At 38.3% G+C, this 22,035-nt stretch overlaps 1 protein-coding gene across 10 annotated transcripts in view; it reads left to right on the top strand.

The window, feature by feature from the left end:
• PDE4D (phosphodiesterase 4D) overlaps window positions 1–17,338 on the top strand; it is a 1,258,413-nt gene extending 1,241,075 nt beyond the window's left edge. For all 10 annotated transcript variants that reach the window (XM_047729070.1, XM_047729069.1, XM_047729071.1 and 7 more), the window contains 7 exons: window positions 500–598; window positions 1,452–1,616; window positions 2,589–2,688; window positions 9,858–10,012; window positions 10,916–11,038; window positions 11,526–11,708; window positions 12,408–17,338. In XM_047729070.1, the coding sequence (XP_047585026.1) occupies window positions 500–598; window positions 1,452–1,616; window positions 2,589–2,688; window positions 9,858–10,012; window positions 10,916–11,038; window positions 11,526–11,708; window positions 12,408–12,824 (1,242 nt within the window). In that variant the 3' untranslated portion in view covers window positions 12,825–17,338. The remainder of the gene's footprint in view (window positions 1–499; window positions 599–1,451; window positions 1,617–2,588; window positions 2,689–9,857; window positions 10,013–10,915; window positions 11,039–11,525; window positions 11,709–12,407) is intronic.
• The last annotated feature ends 4,697 nt before the right edge of the window (window positions 17,339–22,035 follow it).

Genomic DNA, 22,035 nt, shown 5'->3' with positions numbered 1-22,035 from the left:
CTTTATAAAGCTCTTTACAAATTATTTGAGGGTTATTAATATGTGGATTTAGGTGGTTTAGAGTATGTGTTTGTTGCTTTTTTACATCTCCATTTTTGATTGACCTTAAAGAGTTAGAAATATTTTATATCTTTTGGGTTTCAGGAGAATAGTAAAAGTTTTGTAAATAGATTTCATATATTGAAAAAATGCTTTGAAATTGATAGTCAAAGTATCTAACTACATTGTATTGTCAAAGTCGTAAGGTTAAGCCATACTATTCAGTTTTCAGTACCTTTAAGTGGATTTACCTAAAAGTTTGCCTGTACTTACCAGGTGCATCTGTTACATTTAAACTGAATCTTTTTTTTTTTTTAAAACCTAACACTCTTTTTATTAAGAGTTTTTATTAACACTCTTTTTATTAAAACGTTAAAGTCAGTAACATTTAAATGAATATGTTTATTGATTTATATTCTTCTTCTGTTTCCTAATTTTCTCAATCTTTCTGTAACCCCAGGAACTAGAAGATGTGAACAAATGGGGTCTTCATGTTTTCAGAATAGCAGAGCTGTCTGGTAACCGGCCTTTGACTGTTATCATGCATACTATTTTTCAGGTAACGTGTTAAGTTCTAACACCTTTCCTTTATTGGGTGACATAATGTCTAGTCTGTGAAATGTGCTTGAGTCTTCTTTACTATTCACCCTTTTTTGTTTATTTGATTTTTTTTTTTTCTTATTTGCCCCTTTACCAAGGGACAAATAGTAACAAAGTATGGAGTGTGGGTCAAACAGAAGTAAAACAGTTTTGTTATTTTTTCCACTCCCAAGAAGTCATGTGGGGAAATTGAAGCAATTCATTAAAGCAAGAGTTTAAAAATCATCTACACGATCCTGATTTGTATAGATTGGAGTATGAACTAAAAAATGAATAAGCCCCTTGGTGACTAACCTTAGCATGTAATTTCTTGAATTGCTGTTTCTTGTACTGCTCTCTTTTCCATACCAGTTTCCCCTTCTTGTTGAGCTTTTGCCCCAGCTCAGGATTAGGATATAAATGAGGACTTGAGACTGTAGACACCCTGGGACTGGCATAGCATGTTCCAGCCCTAGAGAAAATGTTGAGTTTCGGTTGTTGTGATCCATTAGCTAAATCAGTGACACTGGGTTAAAGTTGCCTTCATGATTATCAGACACAAACACTTTGACAGTTGGCAGCTCATTCCTGACACCGTACCTCTTGAGGAAAGCAACGTGGGCCCGCAGAAGGACAACCCTACCCTTGCTTTGTCCCCAGAGCCCCTGGATATTCTCAAAACGTCTCCATTTCCCTCTCTAGACACTACAAGGGGTGCTATTTCTATTTCTGGGTTATCCATAGGTGACACCGGTGTGATTTTTCTGTTAACACATCTATGGAAAATGTTTTTATGTGAAAACAAGATGTTAAGAGGATTTCCTTTCCTACAGGAACGGGATTTATTAAAAACATTTAAAATTCCAGTAGACACTTTAATTACATACCTTATGACTCTGGAAGACCATTACCACGCTGACGTGGCCTACCACAATAATATTCATGCTGCAGATGTTGTCCAGTCGACACACGTGCTATTATCTACACCTGCTTTGGAGGTAAATCTGTTTTCTAAAACTTTGAGACCACTAACCTGCCACTCATAAACATCTCTTAAACTTTTATACTGGAGGGTGGGTAGGGGAGAAAATTAATGGCTTCATTGGAAGTATGTTGAGTTATAGGGAAAAAATGTTGTGATTAATAAACAGTTCAGTCTTTGATGAATTTTTCAAAGATTGATCAAAGTTTTGTGGATTCTTCTGTTCATGATACTGCTTCTTTGAAATGACCTAGTAGACATTCCATAAAGTATATCTAGCTTATTCAGCTTTAGTTAGTTTCTTTGAAATTTAGCCTGATGCCTTCTACATTTATATTTCAAAGGATGATATTATTTATAAAGTAGAGACAATGTTTTGATATTTTTCATGGAATTTTTCAGAAAGAAACACATCTTTAATTCTCTTGGATTTTAAGAAGTTCCAGTGAATGTTTATTAAGATAATTTGATTTCCTTAATCATTTGGGGGAAAGATTCTCTTTTGCTAATATATTTTTTAGTTCAGATTGTTTTCATCATAAAATTGCGTTAATATTTCATCATCTGAGTGAGTGGTTTTCTACTGAGGGTGGTTCCTCTCTATTCCTCCTGCCCTGACCCCTACCTGCGAGGGACATTTGATAATATGTAGACATTGTTGTCTGTCTCAAGTTGGAGATAGATGCTTCTGACATCTCATGCTTCAGGCCAGGGGGGTCCTGATACTACAGTGCACAGGACAGCCTCCCACAACAAAGAATAATCTGGCCCCAAATGTCAATTCTGCTGAGATAGAGAGTCCCTGGCTTGAATGAAAGAAAATAATTTCTCATGTCATTAATTTTATGTACATTTTCAGGACATCCTTAAACATCTTAAATACTTTTAAAATCTGTTTTCCAACACGTTCTAGGAAGTAATTTGCAATTTGTATATACCTTTCATTGTATTATTACAGGATGATAATGTTATCTGTCTGATTTTACAGGCTGTGTTTACAGATTTGGAGATTCTTGCAGCAATTTTTGCCAGTGCAATACATGATGTAGATCATCCCGGTGTGTCAAATCAGTTTCTCATCAATACAAGTGAGTGAAGTTTCTTTATTTTTGCAGAAAAAAATATTTTTCCTTTTATGTCTTAGAATGACCGAGCTTGTTTATAAACTTGGGATGTTTATAACCAGAGCTGTAATGTTCTTTTGGGATGTGTAAATGTGCATTTTATTGATCGTGTGTGTTAATGTAACCTAGCTCTGAAAATTACCGTTTTTATCCTATGAGGCTTATGTTGTTTGAAAAACATGCATTTGAGTACTTCTCTAGAAATAATGTGTTGGTAGACAAGGGTAATCAGAAGTGAAAGTTTGCAGAAAGATTTAGATAGTTACATTGCCCCTAAAGTTTTAAATAAAAACAGGAAAAGTTAAACCTTCCTCACTCTATGTAGGTTGTCATTTAATCCTCTTCAGAGGCTATGATTACTCTTTCCTCATACACCACCATGCCCAGCTCTGCTCTTTCCTTTTTACATCACATCTCTTTGACTTATTATCTCTTTTGACTTCTCTTTTATTTAAATATTTTTAACCATTAAATTTCTTCTCACCCATGACATCTCATCAGATAAGAAGTCAATACTTGGGACGCCTGGGTGGCTCAGTGGGTTAAGCCCTGCCTTCGGCTTGGGTCATGATCTCAGGGTCCTGGGATTGAGCCCCGCATAGGGCTCTCTGCTCAGCAGGGAGCCTGCTTCCCCCTCTCTCTGCCTGCCTCTCTGCCTACTTGTGATCTCTATCTCTCTTTCTCTCTCTCTCTGTCAAATAAATAAAATCTTAAAAAAAAAAAAGAAAAGAAAAAAAAGGCATTACTAAATTAGGATATATGAGGAGTGGTAGAGACTGTTTAATATGGGGCATCTCTGACACACAGCTTCCTGGAAAACCTCTGTAGGGAATGTTTAGGTAGGCTTGCTTGAGCTATGTCTTTGCAAAGAGGTTTCAGTTTTACGAAATTTCTATTCTTTTAATATTTGAAGTGAATTGGTAAATGATTTAAATGTAGTATTATCTTATTTCTTCCTACTGTGGTAGATCAATGTTATAAGTTCACATTTATGTACAAAAAGCAAAGTTGTTAGAGAATTTCTTATATCTATTAAAAATCTGCCCTTTTTTGCTATGGCATTATGGATAGCAGCCTTCTCGTGACTAAAAGATGTTGAACTCTGTGGCGTCTTTTTTTTTTTTTTTTAGGGATTTTATTTATTTATTTGACAGAGAGAGATCACAAGCAGGCAGAGAGGCAGGCAGAGAGAGAGGAGGAAGCAGGCTCCCTGCTGAGCAGAGAGCCCGATTCGGGGCTCGATCCCAGGACCCTGAGATCATGACCTGAGCCGAAGGCAGCGGCTTAACCCACTGAGCCACCCAGGCGCCCCTGTGGCGTCTTTTCATTCCCCTTTTATTCCCTATACTTTGCTGTAGCCAAATTTAAAGAGGCAATTTAAATTAGCCTCACTTTGGGAGATTTAACTCAGATCTTTAAAATTATTTACATCTATTTTTTATATCTCAATCGCCTTTGGACTACTCTATAACAAAATGCACCTGTGACTCATTTTCTGTGTAGGAGCATTGGGAAAGTCATGGATTTCCTGAGAGGTGTGGATACTCAAGTACATTTTAGAAGTTTGGCTTATGAACTTATTAACCCAGGATTGGAGAGGCTAACATCTCATGTTCAGCTATCTTATGAGAACCTATAATGGGGTGCTTTCAAGAGTCATCAAGGCATTACTAAGTATTAACACATGAATATTTATACACATCGGCTGCGACTATGTGAGTTTAAATCATCAGTGCTTAGGGTTGACTATCCTTGTGAGAAGGGCAGAGAGGTCATATGGTACAGTGTGCTCTGTGCTGGCACTTTCCTGTAGCCTGACTGGATTTATTATTTTGATTTTTAAGCATGTCTTGATACATTCCTAATTTTATAAACACATAAAAATTTTGTTCTAATGTCAGCCTTTTAAAAAAGGCATGCAAAACATAGACTGGCGTGTTATCTTTGCATTCTATTCTATACAGTATTTTTGTTCTCTTATTGTAACATTACTAAAAAGAGGTTAGATTAAGAAGAGATTATTATCAGCTAAAACAACTGATAATAAAGTCAGTTTCCAAGTAATCTGATAATTTTTTAAAGAAAAATGAGAACCTGCTCTGTTATTCTCTCCTGTAGACCCCCTAAGTCAAATGAGCTTAGTCTGGTACTAGAGAACTCTGGCAGGTATTAAGGGACCCATGGAGTAGGAAATTTAAGCTAGCAAGGCCTCAGTCCACAGATGAATCTGATGCCCTCCAAAATTTGAGACTCTCTCAGATAAGTGAGATGAACAAATTTAGGGGACAATTATAAATACAGTGACAATGGCCAGTGGTGTCTGTTTAAGGTCATTTTGCTGATGACCTGCCTGAGGTGGAAGGGTAACTAATCCTGCTTCTGGAAGTATTTTGTTATTCAGTGATGGTGTGATGATCTCCTTTCTCTGAGACCTCAGCAACACTGGGAGGTTAACAGTTCCCAGAGCAGCTTTGGATTGCTAATAGTTCCTCCCAGGCGGGGTGTGAAAAGGCTGTGTTATTCCTGAGAAAGTGAATCAGCATCATCACCTGGTACATGAAAGTATCCCCGAGTGGATCAGGGCCCCAAATCAGTATAGGAATCACTGTCTTAGTTAGCTTTTGACTAGGGATCATGCCAGCAAGCATTTTATTTCAGGACACAGAAGAGGTTAATATGACCAGTAACACAAGTAAGTTTGAACTTCACAGCATTCTGTAAAGCAGTCTCTCCCATAACTTGCAATAAATAGCTTTGTAAATACTCTTATCAAAATTATGTGGGGCGCCTGGGTGGCTCAGTGGGTTGAGCCGCTGCCTTCGGCTCAGGTCATGATCCCAGGTCCTGGGTTCGAGCCCCACATCGGGCTTTCTGCTCAACGGGGAGCCTGCCTCCTCCTCTCTCTCTGCCTGCCTCTCTGCCTACTTGTGATTTCTCTCTGTCAAATAAATAAATAAAATCTTTAAAAAAAAAAATTATGTGATTATTTTTAGTTTGCAGGAAATTCTTTATATGTAGATATACAGATAATAATAATATAATAACATATTACAGATACACAGATAGACAGACATTAAGTGTATGTTTTCTGTTTTTTTCATGGATTGATTGAGCCTCAGTGGTTCAGATTAGCACACTCTCAACTCTTACCTTGGAGGTGGTGCTGCCAACGTGTCCAAAGCCAAGGGTTGAATCTGTTTCTTATAATAGAGAATTCTAAAGACTTCTAATCTTGACATTTACAAACCCCTAGTTGGGAGGTCGCTTCTTCTATTTTAAGGAGGCTACAGAGGCACAGTGAGGTTGTATGACATCCTCTGTTGGAAGGCTCTGGAGCTCACCAGGCTGCTTCCCATTCCTGCTACTCCTCTGCTTCTTAGTTGTAACAACAGTTCCCATAATTTGTTCCACTTGTAGGCGCCAAATGATTTGATACTAATGATACGTACATTCATGGTAAATTCATGGAGGTTTTGAAAACAGAGACATCAATTCTACAGGCAGAATTGATTAAGTTTTGTAAGCGATTTGGGGAATGGGGAAATCTGAGTAGGATTTTAAGAAGTTGAAATTCCAGGGTAGGAATCTGTATCAGTCTTTTTCAAAGATAGTACATGTAAATAAACCCATAAAATGTAAATAGCGTCATAAAGTTTTGTTGGAACATGCTGGGGAGTATTTATCATAACAAAAGCATTTGACTTCACAGAATTATTTTCTGAAACAATGCAGCACTGTCAAAAGTACATAATATATATAGTAATAAATTTTACTTGGAAAACAAGTAATTTTTATTTATAGAAAAGATGCCTAAATTTTAGGGGGAAAGATTTACTCACATTGGTCATGTGTTCAAAGCATACGGCTTTGACTTCCAAGAGTAGAGACATTTCACTACATTAAAGTGGAGCTGGATTTAGCTACCAATATACACAGTTTTATTCCTCTAGTCTCATTTTAAAATAAGCTTTCCATAGCGTATCTGTGGATTATATATAGAATGTTATTTTTCTGCATAAATCTAACACTTTCAAAATAAGGATAACTTCATTTTTATCAAATGTGATTATATAGAAATACTACAGAGATTGATATTTTATTCAACAAAAAATACTGAGAGCCTTCTCTGTGCCAAACAACATTCTAGACATTAGGAATATATGGGTGAACAAGATAATGGCTTGTCTCTGAAGAGCTTGCCTTCCACTGGAAGAGACTCAACTGTAACACGTGAATATCAGATGGGACTAGTCCAGTGGAGAAAAATAAGGCAAGTTACAGGCACAGGGCATTAATGAATTAAGCCAGTTTTAATCCTTTGTCCTTGGCAACTAGATCTTAAAACTATCACTTCCCTTCCCCATTTCAAGGAGAAATATCTTGTTCAGAAGTGCCAGGGAAACCAGACAACCATGCACATCACACGAATAACTTTTCATTTTATACAGGGTCTTAAGTCTCTAAGCAGTCTTTGGCAGAGACTGTTAAGACTGTTAAGACTTGAACAGAGGGGTGCCTGGGTGGCTCAGTTGGTTAAGCGACTGCCTTCGGCTCAAGTCATGATCCCAGAGTCCTGGGATCAAGTCCTGCATCGGGCTTCCAGCTCTGTGTGGAGTCTACTTCTCCCTCTGATCTTCTCCCCTCTCATGCTTGCTCTCTCTCTCAAATAAATAAAAATAAAATCTTAAAAAAAGACTTGAACAGAGATAATGACAAGTCAGGTAGAATGTGATCAAGGCCAAATCAGTGATACAAAGTTTTAAGCAGAAAGTGAGCGGTTCGGGGCACCTGGGTGGCTCAGTGGGTTAAGCCTCTGCCTTCGGCTCAGGTCATGATCTCAGAGTTCTGGGATCGAGCCCCGCATCGGGCTCTCTGCTCAGCAGTGAGCCTGCTTCCTCCTCTCTCTGCCTGCCTCTCTGCCTACTTGTGATCTCTCTCTCTCTCTATCAAAAAAAAAAAAAAAAAAAAAAGAATATGTTAAAAAAAAAAAAAAAAGAAAGTGAGCAGTTCTGCCTGTAGTAACCAGGAAGGGCTTCATGCAAGAGGTTACTTATACTGGGCCTTGAGGACAAAGAGGTTTCAACAGAAATGTTCTATAAATAAACTATTTTCTCACCCTCCACCCTACCTCCCTGTACCTTAGTGCAAACTTTGAAGGCAGCTTCCTGGTAATTCCTGAACCTTCAAGGATTCTATGTAGGAATGCTGCGGTAGCATCTTTGGAGAAAAACTTCTCTGGAGATGCAGAGTCTCACCTCCTTTATATGTGTCTATGTGCCTTCAGCCCTAAAGAAGAGTAGAAACTTAAATGACTACCCCAAGGTTCAGTTGCTTAAATGGTAACATGTGTTCATTTAAAAATTCGTGGTCTTCACCACCTTCTTGTTAATAGCCCCAAAACTGGAGGGAAAGGTGACACCCACTCGTAAGCAATCTTTCATCACCGTTCTGGCCAGTCTGGATTCTTAGTAAATCTCGGGAGCCAACAGCTTTCCACGGCAGGCTTGGTCAGGACTCTTGGACCACCCTCTGTGTGCAAGCGCATCTTTACATTGATTAGTATTGAGACTCATTGTTAGAGAATCCATACCACAGATCACCCTCCTCCTTAAAGTAATAACTCATCACCTTTTTCTTCTGCAGGATCCACAGCCTTATTTGCTTTCTTCTTTTTTCATGAGATATATAGACTAGCCCAGGTTTTTGCAAGCCTGAGTCAGTTCATGCATTAATGCCCCTTATCGCTATGCATACTTATTCCCTTCGAGAACCCTGGACAAACTCTGACTTTGTCCAGTCAGAAAACATTTGCTTTCCTTCCAGTTTGTATCTTTTAATAGGAATCTACTGTAGAAACCATAATACCATGTGTTAAGATCCTATAGAGATGAATTTTTATATCTATGTTTATCATCTATAGATAAATGTTTACAGTTTGAAGCTTTCAGAGACTATTTAAAAGTCAGACTTGACCAGATACTATCTGAATGAATGAATGAACACTATTGTTTTATCCCCCCAAAATAGACTATACACACCCAGTTCTTGGTACTCTACACATCTCAGTTCCTGTGGTTTGGAAGCAAAAATTTAGATGTGTAAACTCCTATTTCTATAGTACTGGTAAATTCATAGGACTTCACAAAAGAAATAGGTCTACCTCTCTTCTCCTTCCTGGTTCCTTTAAAATAGTCATTAAGTAACATTGGATATTTCTTTCTTAGAAATATATGTATTTCCCACGCATTAGTCAGAAAAAAAGATCAAATACATGTGCTTTTGGTCTTTACAGTGACCTAAGTGGAAGCAGAATAAATCACAAATTGTTTTTAATGACCATCTTATGGAATCTTGTCTACTATTAATAGGAACTAGGAAAGAAGCAGGATCTTACTGCCTAAAACACACAGGTCCAGGGCAGTCATAAGGGAGAAGCAAAATCTTCATCACAGAGTTATGTAGGCAGCTGACCACCTGTCTCTGTGAAGTCATGAGCATTCAGGTGGGAAGGGCAGTGTATCTGTATGTAGTGACTACCATGATACTCAGAAAAGAACATGGAAAAAATGAGTAAAACTTTGACTTCCAAAGCTATGCTATGGGAAAAAATGAGTAAGAGTAGCATGAACACATCTAGTGTTGTTCATTTATTCCAGACTGTTCTTGAGTATAATCCTAAACCATATGATCCTTACATTCTATGAAATGTTGGGAAGGTGGTCCACAGTTAGCAGGAACATGACAATGTATGCTGTTGATATGTTCCAGCTGTTAAAAATGTTGTCGTGTTCTGCTGCCCATGGAGCCACCTGTGGCAGATCTGGAGGGGAGGTTCAAGAACATTCGGCCCAACTCCTCTTACACTTTAGAAAAATGACAGTGGAGATCGATAGAATGAAATGACTTATCACATATCAGTGGCATTAGAGCTCATTCCTAAGATTCCAGCACCCTTTGCACTGTTAAATTAACTAGTGTATTCTGTCCGGGGCAGAGTTATATAATGGTAAAGCTAACAGAGATGTTGAGGGGACATTGCTTCTTAAACCCAAACTATGTCAGAATATGAAAAATAAGATAAACTCAGAAAAAAATGGCTTTGTTTATCTTCTCTCTCCTTTCTTTCTTTCAAGACTCTGAACTTGCCTTGATGTACAATGATTCTTCTGTCTTGGAGAACCATCATTTGGCTGTGGGCTTTAAGTTGCTTCAGGAAGAAAACTGTGATATTTTCCAGAATTTGACCAAAAAGCAAAGACAATCATTAAGGAAGATGGTCATTGACATTGTAAGTAGCTGATAAACACAAAAAAGAGAGTTATAATGCAAGTGGTTTTCTAAAAGTGTAAGAATAAGATGAGTATCAGGTAAACAGAATCATGTGTTTCCAAACATCACACTGCCGCTTACATTCAAGAAGCCACCCGTGCTGCCAGCAGTGATGTTCCCTACTAGGTTTGCTCCTTCCAGCAGTTTGGAGTTCAGAATAGGGTCAGCTTGCCCTTACCATTCTAGTTTTGTTTTCTAAATTTCTCCAGTCTTGTGGCAGGCAGGGAAAATGACTAACAAAAGCAGTTAATTCAAATGGATTTTTTTCCACTTGTGAAATGAAAAATAAATTTATGTCAGTAGATGGTACTATTTATGGACATCCATGACTTGTATTTATGCACAGTATTCACAGTGGTTACAAGACACAGAAAAATCTCTGGTTATCAGAAACTTACTGCGTTAAGCTTTGTACCTACAGAGGTAGGAGTTTTGGAGTTTTCTGCTGTCTTGGAACAGCAGAAGACTCACCAGGTTCTGAAGTATTCTGTGAACAGTGTTGAGTTCCTTGGTCAGAGTCCAGGTACCACTTTCTAGTCCACGGAATGGAAAAAACTTTGGAACATGTGCTGATTTTTTATCCACAGATCTCATCTTTTTCATTGTGAAAAAGTGGTTTTTCACTGTGAAAGTGGTTGCTGCTGCTAACCTTTTGTATATTGCACATTCTCATCTGGGCTTTCAGAAAACCCTCAGCAAAACAGAAGAGGCTGCCCAAAGGAGTAGTAGTACAGAATTCCCACTCACTGCTGTTAGATGCCATAGTGCTTTTCCATTTCCTTCACGTTCTGCATTAATGTTTTCATATGCAAATTCTGACTTATCCTCTGGACTTTGTTACTTATGAAAATACTCTTTTAAGGTACTTGCAACAGACATGTCAAAACACATGAATCTACTGGCTGATTTGAAAACTATGGTTGAAACCAAGAAAGTGACAAGTTCTGGAGTTCTTCTTCTTGATAATTATTCTGATAGGATTCAGGTAAAACATCATTTGAATTTGTTCTGTTTGTGTGCACATGTGTCCGTGTCTAACTTTGATAAGATTTCTGTTTCCTTTCTTGCATCTTACAATTTTAGTAATTTTAAGCAGAATTTTTTAACCAAATTCTTAATCTTGAGAATTAACCAGATAAAACTATTGGCTTTTTTTAATTTGCATTTTCATTAAAAAAAAAACTAATATCTCACAAAACCGACCATTTAAGCAGCTCTGAACTTAATCAGCCATGCACACATAAACAGTTTCTCATGATATTTTGGTACGGTGGAAGGGATATCATTGGGGGCTGTTAATACAAGTGTGAACCATACATAGACACATCATAGTTGAGCTATTTGGAAGGAATCTTAAACTACATGTATTTCTAAGTGTCACATTCATCCACTGTGAGTTTCTAGTAAAAAAAAAAAAAAAAAAAAGGCAAGAAGAAGAAGGTGCTGAATAAAGCGTTTGTCACTTTTACTAGGTCCTTCAGAATATGGTGCACTGTGCAGACCTGAGCAACCCCACGAAGCCACTCCAGCTGTACCGCCAGTGGACGGACCGCATCATGGAGGAGTTTTTCCGCCAAGGAGACAGAGAGAGGGAGCGGGGCATGGAGATCAGTCCCATGTGTGACAAGCACAATGCGTCTGTGGAAAAGTCACAGGTGATGCATTAAGCATAAAGTTTTGCAGAGAGAGCACAACTCCAACCTGAACATTTGATCACTTTTTATGCATGTCATATGGTATTTCATTGAGCCTTTAAAATTACTTTGTTTTTGACAGACCAGAAAACTCTCATTCTTATGATTTTTATTCATATGGACATATATTCATTTCTCATGGCATTATATCCATCCATTATGGCTGTATTCATCTAGTATATATATAGAGAGAGAATTTGTCTATCTGAACTCATAAGTGAATTCAGTTATATGAAGCCATATAGAGTATCTGGTCTGACTTCAGTTATCTAGATTCACCTATAAATTGGCCATTCTAAAATAAAGCCCAGGACTAATGCCTAAGCTCAACTCTGTAAACAAAAGGAAATTGTTTACATCATAAACATACTCTTGAACTAAGAGTTCTTGCTAATTTTCACGAGTTGGTAACAACACTTTTATATGTACTATTGCCTGAAGTAGTGACTATTTTACCACACTCAGGCTAGAAGTCTTCTGTTCAGTGTTATGTTTGTGAGCCATGTTATATATTTTATATTTTAATGTAAACTATATATATATATGTATATAAATTGATATCATTAGATACATAATCAGGTATTTGTGGGATCTAGTTCACCTTTTCCATTGTTTCTTAGTCCCAAGTCTTATGCTCAAACCGGAATTTTTTTTAACTAGGTGGGCTTCATAGACTATATTGTTCATCCTCTCTGGGAGACATGGGCCGACCTCGTGCATCCTGATGCCCAGGACATTCTGGACACTTTGGAGGACAATCGTGAATGGTACCAGAGCACAATTCCTCAGAGCCCCTCCCCAGCACCTGATGACCAGGAGGAAGGCCGGCAGGGTCAAACCGAGAAGTTCCAGTTTGAACTAACTTTAGAGGAAGATGGTGAGTCTGACACCGAAAAGGACAGTGGAAGTCAGGTGGAAGAAGACACTAGCTGCAGTGACTCCAAGACTCTCTGTACTCAAGACTCGGAGTCTACTGAAATTCCCCTTGATGAGCAGGTGGAAGAGGAAACAGTGGGGGAGGAAGAAGACAGCCAGCCCGAACCCTGTGGAATAGAAGATCATTCTCCTGACACGTAACAGTGCAAAGAATGTCACGCCTTTTCTTTCCTTTTTTTTTCTTTTTTCTTTTTTTTTTAATTTAAGTAGAAAAATTGTTTCCAAAGTGCATGTCACATGCCACAACCATGGTCACACCTCACTGTCATCTGCCAGGATGTTTGTTGAACAAAACTGACCTTGACTACTCAGTCTGGCGCTCAGGAATATTGTAACCAGTTTTTTCACCTCCATGTCATCAGAGCAAGGGGGACATCTTCACGAACAGCATTTTAACAAGATTTCAGCTTGGTAAGAGCTGACAGAGCGGAGAAAATCAACTCCACAATGTTTTCAAGGGAGTGTGGCTCATCGGGCAGCCCAAAAGTTGATAGGCTTTGGGGTTTCTTTTTTATTTGTTTGCAATATTTTCAGCAGAAAGAAGGCATTACACAGACAGAGTGAACCCATGGATGAAGCAACATACGTGTCAGGAATAGGACATAGCATGAATCTGTTACCAGGAGGAAGATGAGCCACAGAAATTATATAATTTTCTAATTTCAAGTCTTCCTGATACATGACTGAACAGTGCAGTTCAGTGAGCTGCACTGACCTCTACATTTTGTATGATATGTAAAACAGATTTTTTGTAGAGCTTACTTTTATTATTAAATGTATTGAGGTATTATATTTAAAAAACTATGTTCAAAACTTCATCTGCCACTGGTTATTTTTTTTCTAAGGAGTAACTTGCAAGTTTTCAGTACAATCTGTGCTACACTGGATAAATCTAATTTATGAATTTTACTTGGCACCTTAGAGTTCATAGCAATTAACTAATTTGTAGTGATTCATTGTTTTATATACCAATGACTTCCATATTTTAAAACAAAACCCAACTTCATGTTGCAGGAAACCCTTTTTGTAGATCTTCATTTACTTTGCTTTCATTTCAGTCTTTTCCAATAAGCAGAGTTGCTCTCACTGACATTTTTTTTTTCAGTGTACAAAGTGAATATTTGTTCTGTAATACTTTGATGTGCATTCTGTCTAATGTGTCTTAAGCCTCATAAACAATCATCAGTTGGTGTTGTCTGAAGCAAGTAAGAGATATATAAATACCCTGTAGCTAAAATGGTCAGTCTTTTTTAGATATTTTCCTACTTAGTGTCTTCTGGTAACTTTTTGCTGTGTCAGTAGACCCTCATTTCACAAGTGCATGTCTTTGTAATAACCCACACGTTTTATCCTCATTTTTATTGTTTTCACAGTCAGTTGTAGTAAGAAAACCTTTTCCCCTTGTGCTGGTTTATTCTTTAGTGTGTGTTTGAAACTCTGTCCATGTTCACTAGATGGGGTCTTATCAAATATATCACCACCATTCTGATCGATGAAGAGAAGCAGGTAGTCTGGCTAGAGTCACCATTCTTTTTGACCACAAGGCCATATATAATGACTAACTTTTATTCTTGATTCATAGAGAAGAGTTAACAGCTAGCTAGGTGATTTTTAATAATATTAGCAGAATATATTAACAAACACCACTACAACTAATGCTCTTTTGTTTCCATGATTTCACCATAAGATTAAGAACTATATGAGGAATATTCTTGAAAAGTGGTTTTAAGTGTAGCAACTACTCTTCCTTAATGGACACCATGTAATGTAGAAATTGCTTTCTCAGTTATCATTGGTCCATAAGTATGTCTTATAGAGAAGAACTTTAAATGCACTGAGGGAAAGAAGTTGATGATGCCAATGGCACCAGAGGTTTGGTAATGTAATGCCACCCTAAAATATTAGGTTGGGTAAAAAGATTCTACATAAGTAATAGAGATGGTTCTTGGCTGCATTTAGCACCAAGAAATGTATTACAATTTTTGAGATTACTTCCCAGTATTTACCTTCATTTGTCATCCTGGGGTACTTATTTAGTTTGGACTCTTCCCATTTCAGCTCTTAATAAAGTATTTGCTTTCTCTTTGAAGAATTTGGAGCCCAAATAATCATTTTTCATATTCATATCCAAGAAGTGAAATAGAGACCAAAAAGATTATCTGTCTAAACGGACAATAAATAGTCAAGAAAAGTTGTAACCCTGGAAAACATTTATATTTGGAATTTCTCAAGGAGTCTACTGGACTAATAACTAAGTCATCAGCCAGGGAAGTGATCCAAAGCTGAAGATAGTCCCTATTTTAATACCCTGACATCCACAGGGGAAACTTTGGTAGAATAATTATGTAGCTCAGATCTGTTCTTAGAGAAGAACAGGAATCAACTAATTAATTATTAGATTTCCATTCTCCTCTCCCTGAAAAAAAATCAGTAATCTTTCAAATAATGTCCTGTGTTTAGCCAGCTGGTTTCACAAGAACATTTGGAAACTTGTTTAATTTAATTTGCCCTCGATGGAGGTATAGAAGAAAAGGCAAACAATCTAGAGCTTATTCCTTTATCCAAAATATTGTCATTCCCTCCCCTCATTAATGCTTGGTATTTCCCCCACAGAGTGCCTAAAATTTTAATAATAATAGGAAAAAAATTAAAGTAGCAATATGTCACAAACTAATCCAGACCTGAAAGGTTTTGTAACTGGATTGAAAAACAAAGGGTTTTTTGTTTTGTTTTGTTTTCCAGTTTGTTGAATGGTCACATGTTGTGAGGATATTCACCGATGGACAATCAAATTGTAGAAAAGGCATACATAATATCCAAGATACAGGGACTAATGCACTGTACAATCTGCTTATCCTCTCCCTTCTTTCTCTTTCCTTCTCTCTCGCCAAAGTGTGCTTCAGAATTATACACTGCTTTAAAAAGAACATCCTTATACAAGTGGCTTTATAGTTCATAAAATGCCATAAGAAAATGCAATATCTGGGTACTGTATGGGGAAAAAATGTCCAAGTTTGCATAAAACCAGTACATTTCAGCTTGCAAGTTACTAAATACAATAATGCTGTTTTAATTTTATTTTCTTTTACATCACTTAAAATTCACAAGAAAATAATGTAGATAGAACAAATTGCAGACAAGGAAAAAAAAAACTTGAATGAAATGGATTTTATAGAAAGCTTTATGATAATTCTTGAATGCATTATTTATTTTTTTGTGCCATGCATTTTTTTCTCACCAAATGACCTTACCTGTAATACAGTCTTGTTTGTCTGTTTACAACCATGTATTTATTGTAATGTACATACTGTAATGTTAATTGTAAATTATCAGTTCTTATTAAAACATCATCCCATGATGGGATGGTGTTGATATATTTGGAAACTCTTGGTGAGAGAATGAATGGTGTGTATACATACTCCTTGTACATTTTCTTTTCTCCTGTAATATAGTCTTGTCACTTTAGAGCTTGTTTATGGAAGATTCAAGAAAACTATAAAATACATAAAGATATATAAATTTAAAAAACATAGCTGCAGGTCTTTGGTCCCAGGGCTGTGCCTTAACTTTAACCAATATTTTCTTCTGTTTTGCTGCATTTGAAAGTAAGCTAATGGAGGTGGTGGGGGGCTAGGGCTGGGCATTTTTATATCCAAGCTTTGAACCTATTGGATTTCTGACAATAGCTGGGAGATTTTGAGACCCTTCTGAGATACAAGCTTTTAAGCTTTTAGCTCTTGCCATGAAGCAGCACTGCTTATACAATGGTTCTTTTCCCCATCTCTTGATCAGGAGCAACTTCGGGTAGTTACATCTGATTGTTGGCTTTTTTTTTTTTCCCCCACTTTCAAACACTAATGGGAAAATACATTCTTGCCCAGTAATAACAAAGTCTTTTTTGGGTTCTTAAGCACATAGGCAGATGAACTTGATTTGAAACTAGAGCCTCAGGTCACATGTGTTGGTCAGTCGTTTATTCATCAGCTTCCTGTCATGTTAAGAGAATATGTAATAGGAAAAGGTCATTTTTTAACCCTGGAATTTTTCAACTAAGATCAATGAAATTTTCATTATATATGTAAATCCATAGATAAAACACAGTTTTTATATGATGCCAATTCACACAAAAATGATTCACCATTCTCTAGAATTTGTTTCTGCAAAACTACTATGGCTTTCGCATTTTAAAAATTAGCCTTAGCATAATGGCCAGCTCCCAAAAGTTACGAAAAATTCCCACCGGGTGGTTTGGAAACTGCCTCCCACTCTTGCCCAGCCCTCGGAGCACCTGATTTAGCCAGAGATCCTTTTTCTAGGAAAAATGAGCCTCCTGTTATTTTATTTTATTTTTTTGACACAAACTGTAGATTTTAGCAGCCCTGGCCCAAAGGAATTTGATTACTTTTGTTTTAAACAGTACAAAGGGGACACTATAGTTATGAAAAATATCCTTACTGATTTTGGTTGTTTTTAATTTTATTTCTTAGGATATGTTTTCAGAGTGGTTAATTGTGTGTGAGCATTACAAATGATGATGATTCTTATAGTGGTTTCTTAGCCTCTCTTACAGCCCATGAGGATAGTACTGTACATCAATACCTTCATATGAAATTTTTATATGCAACGAAAATAAAAGCATGGGTTGATTCTGCCTATTTATGACTCCATCTTTTACAAATAAAAGATTATTCATTTGAAATTGTAGGTGAGTCAGCCCAGGTTTTCCAGAGTGATGAAGAGGATGAAGTGAAATAAAAGGATAGTGGCCTAAGTTAGTATTGATATGCTATAGATGAAACCAAGTTATGTTGATTCACCTTGCTATAGAAGAAATTGCCCAAACTGTTTAGATGACCGCTAAGAATAAGTAGTGTTTTCTAAACAGTGTCAGGAAGGGGACATCTCCGCCTAATGAAGGATTCTGGTATCCCTAGTGACTCAGACATTCAACAGTTATTTGCAGGTACATACTCAGCCAATGACGAGGTTCTAAGGATTCAGCAGAGAACAAGACAGTCACTGCTTTCTGGAGGTCAGATTCTGGAAGGCACACAGGCATTAGACACTTCCAAACACATGTCATCATTAGGTGCTCAGTACAAACGAAGAAACTCCAATGCTGTGATTAAGCAGGAACCTGAACTTGATCTCTTCTGGAGGGCCAAAGAAGGCTTCCTTAAAGCGATTTGGGGCTGAGCGCTGAAGGGGAGTGAGAGGTAACCAGGCAAAAAGGGAGAATTGGTAGGAAGAGGAAGGGGGTCCAGATGAGAAAAGCCACTTGCAGAAGTCCTGAGGTACCAAAGAACTTGAGAGCTCTGGAGAAACGAAAGGAAAGCAACCCTCCCCCATCACCCTTTATCCCTTACTCTGCTTTAATTTCCTTTATAATGCTTATTACAAACTGACATATATATCTGTGTATTTGTCCATTGTCTCTCCCACGAGAGCATAGCTCCATGAGAGCAAAGTCTGCTTACTTCTAAAACCAGCATGTGGACAGTAAGTATTTAATAAAATATTCGTTGAATATAGCCACCAGACTGATACTGGATATAATTCGATCTGATAAGACATTTGGGGGTCTTAGAGAATTTGTTGATATCATAAAGATGTTCTGGTGGTGGTTTTGAGCTTGCTAAGATCCCAGGTAAATAAAGTTTAGAGGTTTTTTTTGTTTGTTTTTGTTTTTTATCTTATTGCTAAACAAAAACTCTGCTTGCTTCTCCCTCAAATTTTTTTTTGTCTGCATGACAAAAATAAAAATCCATTTTTTGTGATGAGTAAACATTTAGGCAAAAACTTAATCCTCAGAACCTCCCAAATTTAAATAGAATAACTGGATAGAATGATGTGCCTAGCCCCTGAAGGCTGTACCTTAACTTTAACCAATATGTTCTTGTGTTCTGCTGCTATGACCATAAGGTGCCCAGGTGACACCTTTAGGGAATTCTTGATCTAAACCCAAGGTCCATTCCTCAGAAGTCTATGTCCCAAGGCGAGACGACGGGACCAAAAAACTAACTGCCTTCTTTCCCACTTATTCCCCCAAACTGATTTAGGTCAATCTGGGTATGTTGAGCCCATCTGAGTTTCTTCATCTGGGGATATTTGCTCAGATACACAGCTATGAACCTAAAACAGCAAAACGCTACACTTGGTGGCCGCCCGCAGTGGCTGGGGTAGGGGAATGGGGAAGAACGACGACTTCCCGTTGCCAGAGTGTTCCCCAGGCCGTGGACGCACGCTTACCCACAGAGCCTTGTTTCAAAAGAATTCCACCTGTGTTTTCCCAGCCTCCTGATTTGGGCGCCATTTCCCCCACAGCTGCTCACCTGTCTCCAAATACTCAATGTCGAACTGAGTTGAGTGGGTTTGAATCTTAGTCCTCGGACTTGGGTAAGCAAGAAATATTACTTTATTTCATTTCAACTAATTAATTGGGGCCCTGTGTCTTCGCAGGATGTTGGGAATTTCCATTTCTGTCATTATTAGCACATCCCCCTACCCCTCAAAGTAAAGCTCCTCTTATCTCCAGCTGAGCCTCAGCACCTGACCTCTGTGTTGTCCAATCGGTGATTCCTTACAGTCTGTCCGCCCTTTGCCGCCCTCCCTGTTACACATGTGATACACCAGTAATACAAGCTGAGGTGGGGAACCCTGGTTTGGGGCTCTATTTCCTTAAACTCACTATGTAGTGTTTGTGTCTAAAAAGATCCCGTTCTTCTAATTTCTCATTATTATTTACTCAAATGACTACAAACAGAAAGTACTCTCCTTTTCCTGATCCCAGGGACTCTCACTCTGCTGGCCTCTAGAGACTTCTCTCTTCTTCCTTATTTTGTTCTTCCTTGGATTTAAACTTAAAAAGGAGAGAGAGAGAGACTAGAGGTGATTATGACTACTGTGCATTCCTCCTCTCCACTCTACAAGAATCCTGCCTATTCCTGGAGATAGGAAGAAGGAAACATTATAGGAATAGCATATGTTAAATAATAGTTCAGCCAAGCTAAGTTCTCAGGACACAAAACGAAAAAAAACAAGGAGGCAGTGGCATTCCTGGAAGAGAAAGATGGCCAACCACTGAGTCAGGATCTGGAAGGGAAGAGAGAACTAGAAATTTTACTCTCCTCCTCCACCTGGGACTGGGCGCTGCGGAGAGCTGGGAGAGCTGACTGAGGTAAGAATTCTTAACATTTGCTGCCTTCTGGCAGGTTTGCCAAGATCCCATCTGCAGACTCCAGAGTGAGTGGGGTTTCAAGCAGGGGGGTAGCCCTGGTAGCTACTAGAATTTGGAAAGGTTTTCCATTAATTTTAGTTATCCCTTTGCTGTTTAAGGGACTGGAAGCCATTTACCAGAGAATCTGTGGGAGTCTGGTCAACCCTGAGTGGGGCTGTACTTCACGGATAGATATGGGGGCTTTCGATTTGGTGAGGAATTATTTGACAAAACCTTCCCAAACAATCCATTTTCCATTGCCCTGTCTGAAAGCAAGTTCGACTGTGATTTACGGCCAGCATCTCAATGATGGAGCCCCAGCAGGGAACCAAGGCAGACGCCCAGGTGTTTTAGGTGTTGGCTTTGGAGTGGTTGCAGCTGTATGGTAACTAATTTAGTAGACTTTTGTTTATGGTCTTGTTGTCTCTTTCCGCAGCCTGGACAGCCTTAGGGAAGAAATAGAGGGTTCTCCAAGGGCATTTGTAATTCTTCCTCTCGTTTTACTCAGGTTCTTAGCACCATGGCCTCATATAGACTCTTTTTCTTTTGTAAGAGAAACAAAAGTGTTTCTTCTATCAATGCAGACCTCCAGAGAACTATTGAGTTCAGGTCCAGGTACAAGGGCCAACCAACATTTCTGCCAGAATCACTCCCAGGCCTGCCCTTGAGCTGGTCAGTGGCATTTAAAGGGTATGCTGATGAGCAAAGAGACCTCTAAGCTGAGGTTTTTGTTGTTCAACCCCTACCCACAGAGCTGCTGAGCTGATCATAGCTGGGGCCTGGTGGCTGGCTGGGGCCTGCGGGAAACCATGCATAGCATTTTCTCAAGGGCAGTCCAAGATACTGGTCTAAGTATCCAGAGCTAGTGCTTCAACTAGTCTGAGCTGTTTTTGTTTTTTGTTTTTTCCATGTAAGAACTGCTTCACCTGTTAGTTGTTCTTTGGTTTTTGTTTTTTTTTAAACTTTTTTTTCTAATTTTGTAAAATACAAGTAATAAAACAGGTACATTGTTTAAAAATTCTGACCTCATCCATTGTGATGTTAGGCGCTCGGGCTTCCCTGACAAAAACCAAAAAAACAACCAAAAAAACCCCACAGATCGAGTGGTTTCAACAACAGAAATTTATTTTCTCACAGTTCTGGGGTCTGGCAGTTCTTGAACTTCAGTGTCTCTTGAGGCCGCTCTTCTTGGCTTATCGATGGCCACCTTCTCCCGGTGCCTTCACACAACCTTTTCTTGATGTGTTCCCATCCCTGGTGTCTGTGTGTAACTAGTCTCCCCTTAATAAGGATACTGATCATATCGGGTTATTACTACATACATGACCTTATCTCTTCAATGCCCTATCCCCAAATAGAGTCACATTCTGAGGTATTGGGGGTTAGGGCTTCAACAGACAGGTTTGGTGGGGTCATCGTTCAACCCATAAGATCCAACGAAAGGAAATCCTTTACGTGTCTTTACTGATTCTACATCTTGAAGACCTAGACCCCCTTTTAATTTTTCTGCTTTTACTGCCATATTTGTAAGTTACTTGTTTGCACCACTATTTCTTGCCTTTCTGATTTTAGGTATAATCCTCTGACTAACATGTTAAGATTTCCCCTTAGATCCTGTCCTCACATGCTCTCTTAAAGTCTCCTACTAGAATTCTATAACATGTTCTGGTTGCATTATTATTAAAAGTTTGCATTGTCATGGTCCTACAAAAATAATTTACAGCCAATCCATGTCATTTATTGTAATTACTCTTCCATTTTTCTGTAGCTTCTTCTCTGGAGATAATAATTATTTCCTTTTTTTTTTTTTTATTATTACCTTGGTTTACAACATCCTTACTACTCTTTGCCCCATGCACTCCATTGAAACAAGCCTACCTTTATTGTGGTTGAACACGTCAGGAGATGTTGGCTTTCAGGTCTCTCACGCCTGCTCTGTGTAGGATGGTGTTCACTAGGCATATGGCTGTGAGAGCTTGTCTTGACCACTCTATTTGAATCTTTGTTCAACATCATCCTGGACAGTCTCTTTCCTCCTGACTCTACATGATCTTCCATTTCCTGGATGCTAATGTTTTTAGTTGGCTTAGTTTATCTCTTACTTTGCTTAGTTTGGAATAGCTCATGTACTAGTAG

The sequence above is a fragment of the Lutra lutra genome, chromosome 5 (genome assembly GCF_902655055.1).
Source record: "Lutra lutra chromosome 5, mLutLut1.2, whole genome shotgun sequence".
Lineage (NCBI taxonomy): Eukaryota > Metazoa > Chordata > Mammalia > Carnivora > Mustelidae > Lutra > Lutra lutra.
Note: the sequence above shows the minus strand (reverse complement) of the source record. Positions and strands in the feature narration are given on the sequence as shown.